Source organism: Hylobates moloch, unplaced genomic scaffold (genome assembly GCF_009828535.3).
Source record: "Hylobates moloch isolate HMO894 unplaced genomic scaffold, HMol_V3 SCAFFOLD_6, whole genome shotgun sequence".
NCBI classification, from domain to species: Eukaryota; Metazoa; Chordata; class Mammalia; order Primates; family Hylobatidae; genus Hylobates; species Hylobates moloch.
The window spans coordinates 51,292,440-51,307,968 of record NW_026652281.1 but is presented as its reverse complement, the minus strand read 5'-3'; the positions used below and the strand labels follow the sequence as shown (position 1 = coordinate 51,307,968).

General features: G+C 41.4%; 1 protein-coding gene across 6 annotated transcripts in view; it reads left to right on the top strand.

Moving 5' to 3' along the window:
• ERAP2 (endoplasmic reticulum aminopeptidase 2) overlaps window positions 1-7,937 on the top strand; it is a 126,476-nt gene extending 118,539 nt beyond the window's left edge. For all 6 annotated transcript variants that reach the window (XM_032156766.2, XM_058440684.1, XM_032156769.2 and 3 more), the window contains 3 exons: window positions 374-514; window positions 2,762-2,843; window positions 4,473-7,937. In XM_032156766.2, coding sequence (XP_032012657.1) covers window positions 374-514; window positions 2,762-2,843; window positions 4,473-4,616 — 367 coding nt within the window. In that variant the 3' untranslated portion in view covers window positions 4,617-7,937. The remainder of the gene's footprint in view (window positions 1-373; window positions 515-2,761; window positions 2,844-4,472) is intronic.
• The last annotated feature ends 7,592 nt before the right edge of the window (window positions 7,938-15,529 follow it).

Below are 15,529 nucleotides of genomic sequence, written 5' to 3'. Positions count from 1 at the left end.
ATATATTGACGAAATGCAAATAGTGAAAACAGGTATTCCCTAGTTATTAATCATATGATTGATACTAGACAAGTGGTTATGTTTTATCTTCAGAACCTTGAAGGAAAATTATTGTTCTGAAAATATACTCTTGCATATAAGATATGTAAATGATGCTAATCAAAGTTCTTTGAAATAAGTAAATGTTTTTGCTAGGAACAAAATAAAAATTATTTCTAAAAAAGTAAAAGTTTAATTGGAACATTAAAAAATTGGTAATTATACTTTTATCATGCCTCTTTCTGTTCTATTCTTTTAATATATTGGTAGCTTGAGTTAATGTCCGTGTACATAATACCTACTATTTAGAAACAAATTATTTTTCTTTCTTCAGGTTAATTGAACTAGGAATGGAAGGAAAGGTTATCAAAACACAGAACTTGGCAGCTCTCCTTCATGCGATTGCCAGACATCCAAAGGGGCAGCAATTAGCATGGGATTTTGTAAGAGAAAATTGGACCCATCTTCTGAAAAAGTTGGTATTCATTTACATCCAGTGTGTGTTCTTCCATACAGATGTCTCAGTTGCCTCAAACCAAGTGTAATCGAATGTTTCTCAAAACATATAAATGATACCATTTGTATCCAAATAGTTCAGTGGAGTCAACTTTGAAACTCCCTAGCCCAAATTATCCTATCCAGGAGTAAGGGAGAGACATGAGCATAAGGGAATGGGAAACAGCCTTCTCTCATTCAGTCCAGGCAAGAAACCGCTGGGATCAAGTCCGAGTTGAATGAAGTGCAGTCATCAGCCCCCTCCCACCATCCTTTCTTGGCTCCCTCCTCAGCCCAGAAGAATCCCAAGATGCCTTGTATAGTTCATCACACATATGTGGCCTCATTTGTTAATGCAGTTTTGTACTGGGGGAAAATCTCAGGAATTTTGGTAAGAGCTACTCCTCAACCCTAGAGCCCCTATGGAGGTGGCACTGTGGAGACCTTGGTTCAGGTGAAAGAAACCCAGTCAGGAGTGTCTGGGGAGCCCTCCCTCCAAATTGTTTTGGTTCTTAGTCTTTTCTGGGGTTTCAACTTTGGGGAGAACTGGAGCTCATTCCAATATGTTCCTGGGTCTAAAATATCCCTCAGAAATAACCAATAATGATTAGATTTTGTTGGAATGGAATGTATAAGACAGCATTGCTTTCTCTCTCTCTCTCTCTCACACACACACACACACACACACACACACACACACACACACACACACACGCACACATCACAAAACCCTATAAGGCATTCAGCCATTCCCCATCCAAATCTAAAATGTCATTTATGACTTATATGGAAATATCTTGAATCATAGAAGTATGATTTGCTTTGTTTATGTCAGGGTCAGTTAGCATCCCTGATGTCATTAATTCCTAGTTCCTTCTCTTTCATTTCATAGCCATGGAAGGTTTAGAGTCCTCAGACAGCTTTGCATAGGCAAAAAGCACATTTCCACCCCTCTCCCAAATGCTCAAGGAGTTGACATACACATGAGACCAAACAGAAACTGCTTTAATATGTATGTGTGTGTATTTCGTTTAAAACTCTACTTGAGCCATTGATTTGTCTGTTTTCATGATTGTCATCTTCCTCCTGAAATGATCAGCCTTTTTCTACAATGCTGTGGATTTCATTTTAAATAGGAAATGATGCCCCTGCCCAGCCATGTGCAGAGCCTAGACTTGGAACCATATTTTTTTCTGAGCTGTAACTGTGCTCTGCTTTATCAGCATGAATCACTTTGACCCGTAGTGTAAGTTTTCCATATATAAAACATTGGGTTGAAGGATGCATTCTGTGGCCGTGAATGAGAGTTCAACCAAGTAACATTGCCTCCCTACACACAATGTTTAAACACAGTGGTATCCAAAATGGGATGAGGAAGTGTGCAAGAAGTGCAATACATTAGAGTGTCTATTATTTCTTATCTGATTTTAAATTTTATATTGTTATAAATTTATAAACATAAATGGTATATAGTATAAAAAGTTAAATATATTATTTATCTCATGCTTTTAATTTTTTTACCATACCTTAAAATATGCATATAATTTTTTTTAATTAATTTATTTTTTTTGAGATGGAGTTTCACTCTCGTTGCCCAGGCTGGAGTGCAATGGCGCCATCTTGGCTCACTGCAACCTCCACCTCCCGGGTTCAAGCGACTCTCCTGCCTCAGCCTCCCGAGTAGCTGGGATTACAGGCATGCACCACCACGCCCAGCTAATTTTTTTGTATTTTAGTAAAGATGGGGTTTCTCCCTGTTGGTCAGGCAGGTCTTGAACTCCTGACCTCAGGTGATCTGCCCGCCTCAGCCTCCCAAAGTGCTGGGATTACAGGCGTGAGCCACCGTGCCCAGCCCATATAATTTGTAAATAAAAATATGTATATTGAGAAGTTCTTGCTCAAAAAATTTTTACTGACAGGAGTATGTAGTGAAAAAAAAAAAGTAGGGAACACTGCTTTAAACAGAAAAATAAAATTAAACATAAACATCGCTGAATAACCATATTTCCCAAAGAAGCTGTATCTACATTTTCATTTTATAGTAAAATTTGATAAGTTTTACAGCTTTAGAATTGTACTGGATGAATGTTATTATGGCAATTAACGGTATCTATTGTAATACACAAGCTTATCACAGTTATTAATATACATTAAAATATAATACAGGATATAATAAATATAAGGTCAGTATTTTATGACTTTCTATGGTGTTTGTTTTTATTTTCAGATTTGGCTTGGGCTCATATGACATCAGGATGATCATCTCTGGCACAACAGCTCACTTTTCTTCCAAGAATAAGTTGCAAGAGGTTTGTGACTTTCTATTGTTAACAATTTCAAAATAAATGTTCAAATTGTAGAATTGAAAGTAAACTTAGATATAATCTGATTTGAAGTTCTCATTTTATTTTTAAAAAAAGTTGTTTGTCCAATGCCATATAGCAAGTAAATGGAAGGGACAGGATTAAAACCTGACACTTGGCCAGGTGTGGTGACTAACACCTGTAATCCCAGCACTTTGGGAGGCCAAGGCAGGCAGATCATGTGGTCAGGAGTTCAAGACCATCCTGGCCAATATGGTGAAACCCTGTCTCTACTAAAAATACAAAAATTAGCTGAATGTGGTGGCACGCACCTGTAGTCCCAGCTACCTGGGAGGCTGAGGCAGAAGAATCACTTGGACCCAGGAGGTGGAGGTTGCAGTGAGTTGAGATCACACCACTGCACTCCAGCCTGGGTGACAGAGCGAGACTCCATCTCAAAAACAAAAAAAAACAAAACAACAACAAAAAAACAAAAACAACAAAAAAACCCTGACTCTTAAAATACTTAAAATACATGTATTCATAGCATTCAAAATGAAAATAGACTTGAGAGGTGAGCCCTTTTGTATTATTTCTTTCATACTGTATTACGATGCAGGAGTGATTATATTAAAGTTTGGAAGCATACTTAATGATCTTTTTAACAAAACTATTGTTGGTAATTCTTTTTTTTTTTTGGTGAGGTGATCTCTCATTGCCCAGGTTAGTTCATTAGGTATTTGGCGTGACCCACCTCCGGGTCATCCCTTCTCCTGCCTTTGTTTTTTTTTTTTTTTAGTAGAGACAGGGTTTCACTGTGTTAGCCAGGATGGTCTTGATCTTCTGACCTTGTGATCCACCCACCTCAGCCTCCCAAAGTGCTGGGATTACAGGTGTGAGCCACCAGCCTATCTTTTTCTTTTTTTTTTTTTTTTAAAGCGTTTTAGTCTTTGCATCTTCTTTTCACAATAAATCTTGAATTTATTTACCCTTTAGGCAAATTCAGAATTCCAGAACTTAAATCCCAGCTCACCATTTACTTTATGACCTGTGTAAATCATTTAATTTCTTTAGCCACATTGTGGTCACTTGTAAGGTGAGGATTTATAATTTTTGTCTTACTTTACCTATTGTTTGAAAATAAAGTGAATAATTATGCAGAAAAGTAGAAAATAACCTTTTAGAGGTTGGCAGAGAAATGCCCATAACTGTGTGTATATAATTTGCAAGCTCTTTTGAAAATTTTTGGAAGACAAAGTGGTTTTATTGTTTCTTTGTTCTTGAAACTGCCTCGCTCTGTCAGCCAGGCTGGAGTGCAGTGGCACCATCTTGGCTCACTGTAACCTCCACCTGCTGGGTTCAAGCAATCCTCCCGCCTCAGCCTCTGAAGTAGCTGGGACTACAGGCATGCACCATCATGTCCGACTAATTTTTGTTGTTGTTGTTGTTGTTGTTATTTTTTGTAGAGTCAGGGGTTTTGGCATGTTGCCTGGGCTGGTATTGGACTCCTGAGCTTAATTGATCTGCCCACCTTGGCCTCCCAAAGTGCTGGGATTACAGGTGTGAACAACCATACGTGGCCAAGGCAAAGTGTTTTATGAACTGTCAGTAATTTTTTTCTTCAATATTTTACAGGTGAAACTATTTTTTGAATCTCTTGAGGCTCAAGGATCACATCTGGATATTTTTCAAATTGTTCTGGAAATGATAACCAAAAATATAAAATGGCTGGAGAAGAATCTTCCGACTCTGAGGACTTGGCTACTGATTAATACTTAAATGGTCAATAGACAAAGTAGGCCGGGCGCGGTGGCTCACGCCTGTAATCCCAGCACTTTGGGAGGCTGAGAAGGGCGGATCACGAGGTCAGGAGATCAAGACCATCCTGGCTAACACGGTGAAACCCCGTCTCCACTAAAAATACAAAAAAGTAGCCGGGCGTGGTGGCAGGCGCCTGTAGTCCCAGTTACTCGGGAGGCTGCGGCAGGAGAATGGCATAAACCCAGGAGGTGGAGCTTGCAGTGAGCCGAGATTGTGCCTGGGTGACTGAGCGAGACTCTGTCTCAAAAACAAAAACAAAAAAGAAAAGAAAAGAAAAGGTACATCAGACATGACTGCCTGCATGAAGTCAAACAAGGTAACACCAGCAAAGCTCAAGTCAAGAGCTGTGGATATTTTGTCTAACCAACAAGAAGTCTCAAGAAATCAGGCAGTGCAGCTGCCTGCTCTCAGCTATCATATCCAGCCAAAAAATGCATGATGATGGAGTGGTGGGGGAAGTCCAGTTCAGTATCCTATTTAAAAGTAAACTTCCTGAATAATGGATATATGTGGAGATACACACATAGATATATAGATATAGCTGTAATTATTTAGCCTCAAGTGACTTTCTCCATTGCTTAACGCTATGCCACTATTTTGCTTCTTTAATTTTTTTTTAACCTTGCTTAGTATTCTCTAGTTTGCCCAACCAGTTTTACGTCCAAGGAAAATTAGCCAATGCATAAAAGATACAAACTATGAAAGGCAAGGATCAGGAAACCAGAGACTTTGTCACCAAATCTCAGATTATTAGAAACTAGGTGTCAGGGCTTATCAAGAAGGCCAGGAAGGCCTTTTGGGTTAAGCCTTACATTCATAAAGAACTTCAAGGGTAGATTTTTGAGACCATTCCAAATGAATGGTCTCTGGTCAAATGAATGAATGGTCAAATGAATAAATCTGCCCTCACAGAGATACAAGAGGGAAAGGAATATAATTCATACTGTGTCCAGAATTGGTGGGTTCTTGGTCTCACTGACTTCAAGAATGAAGCTGCGGACCCTCACAGTGAGTGTTACAGCTCTTAAGGTGGCATGTCTGGAGTTGTTCGTTCCCTCCGATGTTCGGATGTGTTCAGAGTTTTTTCCTTCTGGTGGGTTCGTGGTCTCGCTGGCTCAGGAGTGAAGCTGCAGACCTTCGCAGTGAGTGTTACAGCTCTTAAGGCGGCGCGTCTGGAGTTGTTCATTCCTCCCGGTGGGCTCGTGGTCTCGCTGGCTTCAGGAGTGAAGCTGTAGAACTTCGCGATGAGTGTTACAGCTCATAAAAGCAGCATGGACTCAAAGAGTGAGCAGTAACAAGATTTATTGCAAAGAGCGAAAGAACAAAGCTTCCACACTGTGGAAGAGGACCTGAGCGGGTTGGCACTGCTGGCTCCGGCAGCCTGCTTTTATTCTCTTATCTGGCCCCACCCACGTCCTGCCGATTGGTAGAGCCGAGTGATCTGTTCTGACAGGGCGCTGATTGGTGCGTTTACCATCCCTGAGCTAGACATAAAAGTTCTCCACCTCCCCATCAGATCAGTTAGATACAGAGTATCGACACAAAGGTTCTCCAAGGCCCCACCAGAGCAGCTAGATACAGAGTGTCGATTGGTGCATTCACAAACCCTGAGCTAGACACAGGGTGCTGATTGGTGTGTCTGCAATCCTTGAGCTAGATACAGAGTGCCGATTGGTGTATTTACAATCCTTGAGATAGACATAAAGGTTCTCCAAGGCCCCACCACAGCAGCTAGATACAGAGTGTCGATTGGTGCATTCACAGACCCTGAGCTAGACACAGGGTGCTGATTGGTGTATTTACAATCCCTGAGCTAGACATAAAGGTTCTCCACATCTCCACCAGACTCAGGAGCCCAGCTGGCTTCACCCAGTGGATCCTGCACCGGGGCTGCAGGTGGAGCTGCCTGACAGTCCCGTGCCGTGTGCTTGCACTCCTCAGCCCTTGGGTGGTCAGTGGGACTGGGCACCGTGGAGCAGGGGGTGGCGCTCGTCTGGGAGGCTCAGGCCGCGCAGGAGCCCATGGAGGGGGTGGGAGGCTCAGGCATGGCGGGCTGCAGGTCCCGAGCCCTGGCCCGCGGGAAGGCAGCTAAGGTCCGGTGAGAAATCGAGCGCAGCGCTGGTGGGCTGGCACTGCTGGGGGACCCAGTACACCCTCTGCAGCCGCTGGCCCGGGTGCTAAGTCCCTCATTGCCTGGGGCTGGCCGGCCGGCTGCTCTGAGTGGGGGGGCCCGCCAAGCCCATGCCCACCTGGAACTCTAGCCAGCCCGCAAGCGCCAGGTGCAGCCCCGGTTCCCGCTCGCGCCTTTCCCTCCACACCTCCCTGCAAGCTGAGGGAGCCGGCTCTCACCTTGGCCAGCCCAGAAAGGGGCTCCCACAGTGCAGCGGTGGGCTGAAGGGCTCCTCAAGTGCCGCCAAAGTGGGAGCCCAGGCAGAGGAGGTGCCGAGAGCAAGCAAGGGCTGTGAAGACTGCGAGCACTCTGTCACCTCTCAATACCATTTGGTTTAAGCCTTACATTCATGAAGAACCTCAAGGGTAGATTTTTGAGATCATTCCAAATAAAGTTGAATCTGCCCTCACAGAGATACAAGAAAGAAAGGAATATAATTCATACACTATTGCATTTTTAATAAATCTTTTGAAATTTGCAGAATTAGATTGCATTGTATATTTTGGGTTAAATCATAATTGAATGTAAATATTTAGATGCAGCACCATATTTTATAACCAGCTTTAGCATTTCTTCATATTTTAAGGAAACCCCCCACCTCCTTCTTTTAAGGGCACTTCTTGCTCTCTGAAATGCCCTGATAAATGCTTCTCTTAATTATTTGAATAAGGTAGTTTGGAATAAAGAAAGAAAAGATCACTCTACATACAGATAGTAAACTTAATTTGTGATCCTGTATATGAGACAGTATAAAAATACAGATAAGTTTTAGAAAAACTCAAAACAATATGTAAATGACTGATGTTTGCATTATTAAGGAAAACTGGGGATGTTGGGTCAAGAGGGGAAAGTGCTATTCAATCCACTTTGGAGCAATATCATGAAGGTCAGTTATAATTCCATATACCTTTCTTTGATGCCACAGTCAGAGATAGAATACAGTTTGGGTGGCCATGGATGTGCCCCAATACAGTGCACATTTTTTTTGTTAAATTTGTTTTCAGATCATTTCATGGAATCTTTGAAGTATCTTTGACTCTAACTTTGACTTGGTGGTGGACCTACCTTGGTTTTTATAACACCTAAGTGGTATCCTTTAGAATTACATGTATTTTAGCATAAGGAAATTGAAAAAGTAAAACATACTGGTTTTTTTCAACAAGACCGTATGTAAATTAAATAGTGAAATGTGTATGAGTTTCAGTGGAACTGTACCATCAACAATGTTTCCATAAATATGCAGAGTTCTTTCTTTTGTATTGTTATTTACAATTTTGTTATATTGGATGCATTTGCAATTTCTGGGATTCTAAAGAATTGAGTACAGAAAGTAGCAATTTTATTATTTGATGATAATATGAGAATTACTGTGCCAATACTATTTTGATAAATAGATTTTTAAAAATAAATGTATTGTACTTATTAGCATAGTATTTCAAAAGCCTTATGGTAGATGCCAGGCCACCAACACCAACTTCAGACTTGGTTAAGTTGCTTTTACTTTGTTTTACCCTGAATGAATCAGATGTGAAAAAGTTATATACGAGATCATGAATATATGATGAAGTGAGCAGATACAACTTCTCTGGGCCTCCCCCATTCTTCACAAGGCCCAGTGAGAATTATGTGGTTCCAGCAACCCACTCATAATGAGAAATCTTTCAGATTATGAAAGCCCAGAACCAATGGCTTTGTGTGGGGGAGAGTGGACACTTTGACCCTCCAGAGTCTAACTAGCCAAGTGCAGTGGCTCATGCAGGTAATCCCAACACTTTGGGAAGCCAAGAAGGGTGGATTACTTGAGCCCAGGAGTTCAAGACCAGCCTGGGCAACATGGCGAAACCCTGTTTCCACAAAAAAATACAAAAATTAGCCTAGCATGGTGGCACACGCCTGTAGTCGCAGGTACACGGGAGGCTGAGGTGAAAGGATCACTTGATCCTGGGAGGTGAAGGTTGCAGTGAGCCGAGATCATGCCACTGCACTCCAGCCTGGGTGACAGAGCTAGACCCTCTCATTTAAAAAAAAAAAAAAAAAAAAAAAAGGAGTCTAACTGCCATGGTAAGGATTTTCTTGTCCTATATCAGTACATGCTTCTGCACTTCATTCATTGCTATGACATTGAGCCCATTTGAGGTTCTAGATAAGCAGACGTGGCCAGAAACTACAGGAATCCTGATTTTCTGAGGAAGTTCCTGGGGTTTTTGTTTTTTTTTTTAATTTTTTGTTTTGTGTTTTATTCCACCCCCAGCCATAAGGCAAGCCTCCAAATAGTCATAGGAACTAGTTTTCCACCTGAACACTAATGTCTACCAAATATAAGCCTGCTCCAAATGGCCACATTTTTACTCTGCTACTTTTCCTTCACTTATATTCTTTATTGACCTTGTCTCATCCATGTAACCATGTATCACTATTTTTAAAATTTCAACATATAGCGGTTTACAACTTTTACATTTACGAACTTTAAACCAATCACGCACTTGGTTGTCTTCCTGGTATCTTAATCTCATCAAAGCCAGGTCTCTAAATCATAAGGAAGAAAGTCTGGAAAGGATCATGAAAGAAGTGGCTTTACTAGGTCGAAGCATATGTGTACTTCATATAGTCTTCTATTTTAATAATCTGTGCTGGGTAGTTTCCTTAAAAGGGTGTTAATTCACTTTCTTTTTATTCGTACATTCTGTAGTTGTCAGTACCAGATGTTAAACTCTGATCTCTAGTAATATTTAAGGTACCACTTCCCCTGATATCTTTCTGGATCCTTTAGTTTTAGATGAGTCTTTTGCAAAGATACTGTACCTGAATTTTGTTTTTTATTATGCTCCCCAACTTAGGCAGGCCCTGGGCTTTGTCATCTGTCCCCAGCACTCTCAAAGGCACAAAAACAGAAGCTTCAGATGCTCTCAAGGTGAAAGTTGGCCTCAGTCTTCGGCTTACCCCTTGGGATTCCTGCCTTCACTTAGTTTCTGATCCAAGAGTATTCCTTACTAACTTTCCAGGTCATCAATGCATTAAAATAATTTTATTCTACATTTTTAGTTATTTTTAACAGGAAGGTCAGTTAAGGTATCTATTCTAGCACATTCCCAGAAACCATAATAATTTATTTTCTAATGTACGAATACCTAAGTCTGCATCATACTTAGAAAGCTGGCAGTATAAACAGATCATTTGTTTAGGATTTAAATCGGGAAAATGTTTAGTATTCATAGTGAGAAATCTTTAGAAAGTCTGAGAAATGCATACTTAACTAACAAACAAGGTAGAAAAACATTTTATTTCTTACTCGTTTCTATAATCTTTCCTTCCCAATCATAAATTCCAGATCTTTTACACATGCATTCTTCTTTCTTCCAGATGTCCTAATCCTCTACTATGCTGACAGAGAAGGTCAGGAAACTGGTTTTCTATTCTCAGTACATGACTCAGTAATTCTCATCTTTAGTTATTTACACACATGATTTCCCACACTTCAAAATTCATGCCTTCCTCTGTTGAACTATGTCATATTTCTTTCTTTCAATACTATATTTCAGGTTCATTCCTCCGTAAGGAATTCCCATAGTAATAGCACCTGGTATGTCCCTTTAGTCATCCAAAGAATACCACAGTTAAAATTATAAACTTCATTTTGAGTTAGCCAGAATAAATTGTCTATGAAAATACTGAAAACATAGAAAGGACATTTTTTCTCAGTTTTAAAGCTGTATTCCACTTTAAAAACTGTTTTCTAGGCCGGGTGCGGTGGCTCACACCTGTGGTCCCAGCACTTTGGGAGGCCGAGGCAGGTGGATCACAAGGTCAGGAGATCGAGACCATCCTGGCTAACATGGTGAAACCCCGTCTCTACTAAAAATACAAAAAATTAGCTGGGCGTGGTGGTGGGCGCCTGTAGACCCAGCTACTCGGGAGGCTGAGGCAGGAGAATGGCACGAACCCAGGAGGCGGAGCTTGCAGTGAGCCGAGTAGGCCACTGCACTCCAGCCTGGGCGACAGAGCGAGACTCCGTCTCAAAAAACAAAAAAACAAAAAACAAACTGTTTTCTAGTCAACTGAATTTGGAAATTCTTTCTCGTCTCTAATATATTGAGTTGGAGTTGGGAAAAGTATAACGAGAACACTCTTTTAAAACTCAAAAATGGAAAAAGGCCAGGAAGAGGCTTGGGGCACAGAAGACTGCTGGCATATAATTTTATTTTCTTCCTATTCATATCTTCAGATGTAGAGCCAAAGACTAAAAGCAGGAGTCTTAGAAGGACAAACAGGGCTTTCTAGCTGGCTGGGGGCAAACAGGTAGAGAGACTTGAGCTAATAGGAATCAAAGGAAAGATCTGGTTTGAAACAATTGTGCACAATCTATGTGAACCAGACAGAGCCCACAGTTGTCAGACCCTCTGTCCGGGTGAGTTAACGTAACTCACACTCAGAGACTAAATTAGAGTTACTCAAGCAACAATGAATAAGTTGTTAGTTAGTGAAAGAGGCTGGATAGCATTTAAAGATTTGTATTTATTTATTCTTGTTCTAAGTTGTGCCTTATCTGTAGATAAAAGTTATGCAACTACTAATCAAAGCACATAACTTATATCTTACAGAGAAGCCATTATTAGGTAGGACAAGCATATTATTCTTCTAGTTTCAAACAACTGTGCCTCTGAGAGACCTAACTATTTGTTTTTTGTTTTGTTTTGGTTTTTGGTTTTTTTTGAGACAAGGTCTTGCTCTGTTGCCCAAGCTGGAGTGTCACGATCATAGCTCACTGTAACTTTGAATTTCTGGGTTCAGGTGATCCTCCTGCTTCAGCTTCCCACGTAGTTGTGACTGAAGATGTACACCACAATGGCTGGTTAATTTTTATTTTTTAATTTTTGTAGAGATGGGGGTCTCACTATGTTTTCCACACTGGTCTCAAGCTCCTGTCCTGCCTCCTTGGCCGCACAAAGGGCTAGAATTACAGGTGTGAGCCACCACGCCAGGTCCTGGCTGTTTAGATTTTAAGACCAAGGGAAACATACTATTTGTTAACCCCTCGGTCTCACTGAGAACCTGGAAAGAAATAACAGCAACAGTGCTGGCCTTGCAAATCCAAACCTAAAATGTGTTGTGTAAAAAAAGAAACTTCAGGCAGGGCGTGGTGGCTGACACCTGTAATCTCAGCACTTTGGGAGGCTGAGGTGGGCGGATCACGAGGTCAGGAGATCGAGACCATCCTGGCTAACATGGTGAAACCCCGTCTCTACTAAAACTACAAAAAATTAGCTGGGTGAGGTGGTGGGCGCCGGTAGTCCCAGCTACTTGGGAGGCTGAGGCAGGAGAATGGCGTGAACCCAGGAGACAGAGCTTGCAGTGAGTCGAGATCAGGCTACTGCACTCCAGCCTGGGCGACAGAATGAGACTCTGTCTCAAAAAAAAAAAGAAAAAAAAAAGAAACTTCATACATGTCAAAATATCCAGTTGGCTTTTCTTGTATAATTTCACCATTATAGATTTATTCCTTTGTACTAATAAAGAGTTAAAATATTAGATTGTAACTCACTAGTCATGCTTTAGTGTGACATTTTAAAAAAATTAATATTTCTTTGTAGCTAGCTAAGCAAAGGGCCCTGAGGAGAGAAAGAGGGCCCTGAAGTTGGGAGAGGGGCTTGGGGAGTGAATTGTGGAAAGCGGCCAATAGCTTAGAAAGTATTGGTTGGGTAGGAGGGTCTTAAGGGCAGTATCTGTCACTTACTCAAGGATGTTACACAGATGTCATTTGATAAATATATGTTGGCTGTAAAGCAGCACCTGGAAGTGAGGAAGAAACATGGAAAATTTGCCTCAGGCTGATCCTGCTAGTACACGATGGTATATGTCTGTCTCATGTTTCATGTATTATGTATATATCCTCTGTGCTTGTCCTGATTGGTCCAATAGATTGTATGTGCCGTAAAAGCGAAGCGTTAGCTCCTGTTTTGTTTTGAGGTCTCTTTGAGGCCCTGCCCACCAGGGGCCCTCCATAAATGGTGCTGACTGACTGACAGCCTGTGCTGGCAACCATCAGCCAAAGGGAGGAAAAAAGCACCTGAATCAACTGAGTGTCAGCCAAGAATCATAGTCAAATGTAATTTTCAGCACAAATATTATAGGACCTTCTCATGCTAAAAAACAAACAAAAAGCTCAAGGACACATTTTATGGAAGTGAACCTTGGGCAGGCTTTATTTTGGCATAGCTGTAAGAAACAAACAAAAAGGAAAACTAAATCAGAATATTCAAGAGTATAAACATCTCTCTAGAAAGAGCAAGTCAATAACAATTCGGGCTAACAGATTTTTTTTTTTTTTTTTCTTTGAGATGTAGTCTTGCTGTCGCCCAGGCTGGGCGCGATGCAATGGCATGATCTCGGCTCACTGCAACCTCCGCCTCCCAGGTTCAAGCGATTCTCCTGCCTCAGCCTCCCAAGTAGCTGGGACTACAGGCGCGTGCCACCACGCCCGGCTAAGTTTTTGTATTTTTAGTAGAGACGGGGTTTCACCATGTTAGCCAAAATGGTCTCAACCTCCTGACCTCCTGACCTCGTGATCTGTTCACCTCGGCCTCCCAAAGTGCTAGGATTATAGGCTTGAGCCACCACGCCCAGCCATTACTGTTTCATTTTAATCAAGCATTGTTATTACGGTTTCTAAAAATTATAACCTCAAGTCTTTCATATATATCAGTTTTATTGAGACATAATTTACATGGCATAAAATTAATCCATTTAAAGTTTATAATTCAATAGTTTTTAGTATAGTCACAGGGTTGAGTGCCTAGTAAAATGATCAATTTCAGAATGTTTTCATCACCCTAACAAAAAACCCTATACCTATTAGCAGACACTTCCCATTCTTGCCTCCATTCAGTCTAAGGAAATCACTAATCTACTTTCTGTTTCCATAGATTTGCCTAGTGCGGACATTTCATATAAATGGAATGATACAATACATTTCAAATAAGTGGAATAATAACAATATATGGTCTTCTGTAACGGATTTCTTTCACCTAACATAATTTTTAAAAGGTTCATCTATGTTTTAACATATATCAGTACTTTTTTTTTTTTTTTTTTTTTTTGAGGCAGAGTCTCGCTCTGTCGCCCAGGCTGGAGTGCAGTGGCGTGATCTCGGCTCACTGCAAGCTCCGCCTCCCGGGTTCACGCTATTCTCCTGCCTCAGCCTCTCCGAGTAGCTGGGACTACAGGCGCCCGCCACCACGCCCAGCTAATTTTTTGTATTTTTAGTAGAGACGGGGTTTCACCGTGGTCTCGATCTCCTGACCTCATGATCCGCCCGCCTCGGCCTCCCAGAGTGCTAGGATTACAAGCGTGAGCCACCGCGCCCGGCCCATATATCAGTACTTTTTATTGTTGAATAATATTCTATTATACATACAAATGTTTCACATTCTATTTATCTGTTCATCAGTTGATGGACATTTGTGTTGTTTATACTTTTTGGCTATTGTGAATAATGCAGCTATGAACATTCATATACCAGTTTGTTTTTTTTTTTTTCAAGACAGGGTCTTCCTCTGTTGCTCAGGCTGGAATGCACTGGTGCAATCTCAGCTCGCTGCAGCCTCGATCTCCCAGGCTCAAGCAAACCTCCCGCCTCAGCCCCACAAGTAGCTGGGACTACAGACATGCATCACCATGCCTGGCTAATTTTTTTATTTTTCATAGAGATGGGGTTTCACCAGGTTGCCCAGGCTGGTCTTGAACTCCTGAACTCAAGTAATCCATCCACCTCGGCCTGCCAAAGTGCTGGGATTACAGGTGTGAGCCACCACACCCAGTCTATGTACAAGTTTTTGAATGTGCGTAAGTTTTCTGGTCCTTTGGGTATATATCTAGGAATGGAATTGCTGGATCACATGACAACTCTTGCTTAACCTTTTGGGGAGCTGCCAGATTGTTTTTGAAAGCAGCTACACCATTTTACATTCCCATAGTCGTGTATGTGGCCTATAATTTCTCTACATTTTTGCCAGCATTTACTATTATCTGGCTTTTTTATTGTAGCTATCCTAGTAGATGTGAAGTGGTGGCTTATTTTGGATTTGATTTGCTTTTCCCTGATGACTAATGACACTGAACATCTTTTCATATCTCATTGGCCATTTGTATATCTTCTCTGGAGAAATGATATTCAGATCCTTTGTCTACTTTTTTTTTTTTTTTTTTTTTTTGAGACGGAGTCTCTCTCAGTCACCCAGGCTGGAGTGCAGTGGCGCAATCTCAGCTCACTGCAAGCTCCGCCTCCTGGGTTCACCCCATTCTCCTGCCTCAGCCTCCTGAGTAACTGGAACTACAGACGCCCGCCACTGCGCCTGGCTAATTTTTTGTATTTTTAGTAGAGACGGGGTTTCACTGTGTTAGCCAGGACGATTTCGATCTCCTGACCTCGTGATCTGCCCGTCTCGGCCTCCCAAAGTGCTGGGATTACAGTCCTTTGCCTACTTTTAATTGGATTATTTATCTTTTATCATTAAATTAAAAAATTCTTTATATATGCTAGATACAAGTCCCTCGTGAAGTCCCTTGGTTTGTAAGTATTTTTTCCCATTCTGTGAGTTGTCTTTTCATTTCTTTCTTTCTTTCTTTTTTTGAGACAGAGTCTTGCTCTGTTGCCCAGGCTGGAGTGCAGTGGCGTGATCTCTGCTTACTGCAACCTCTGCTTCCC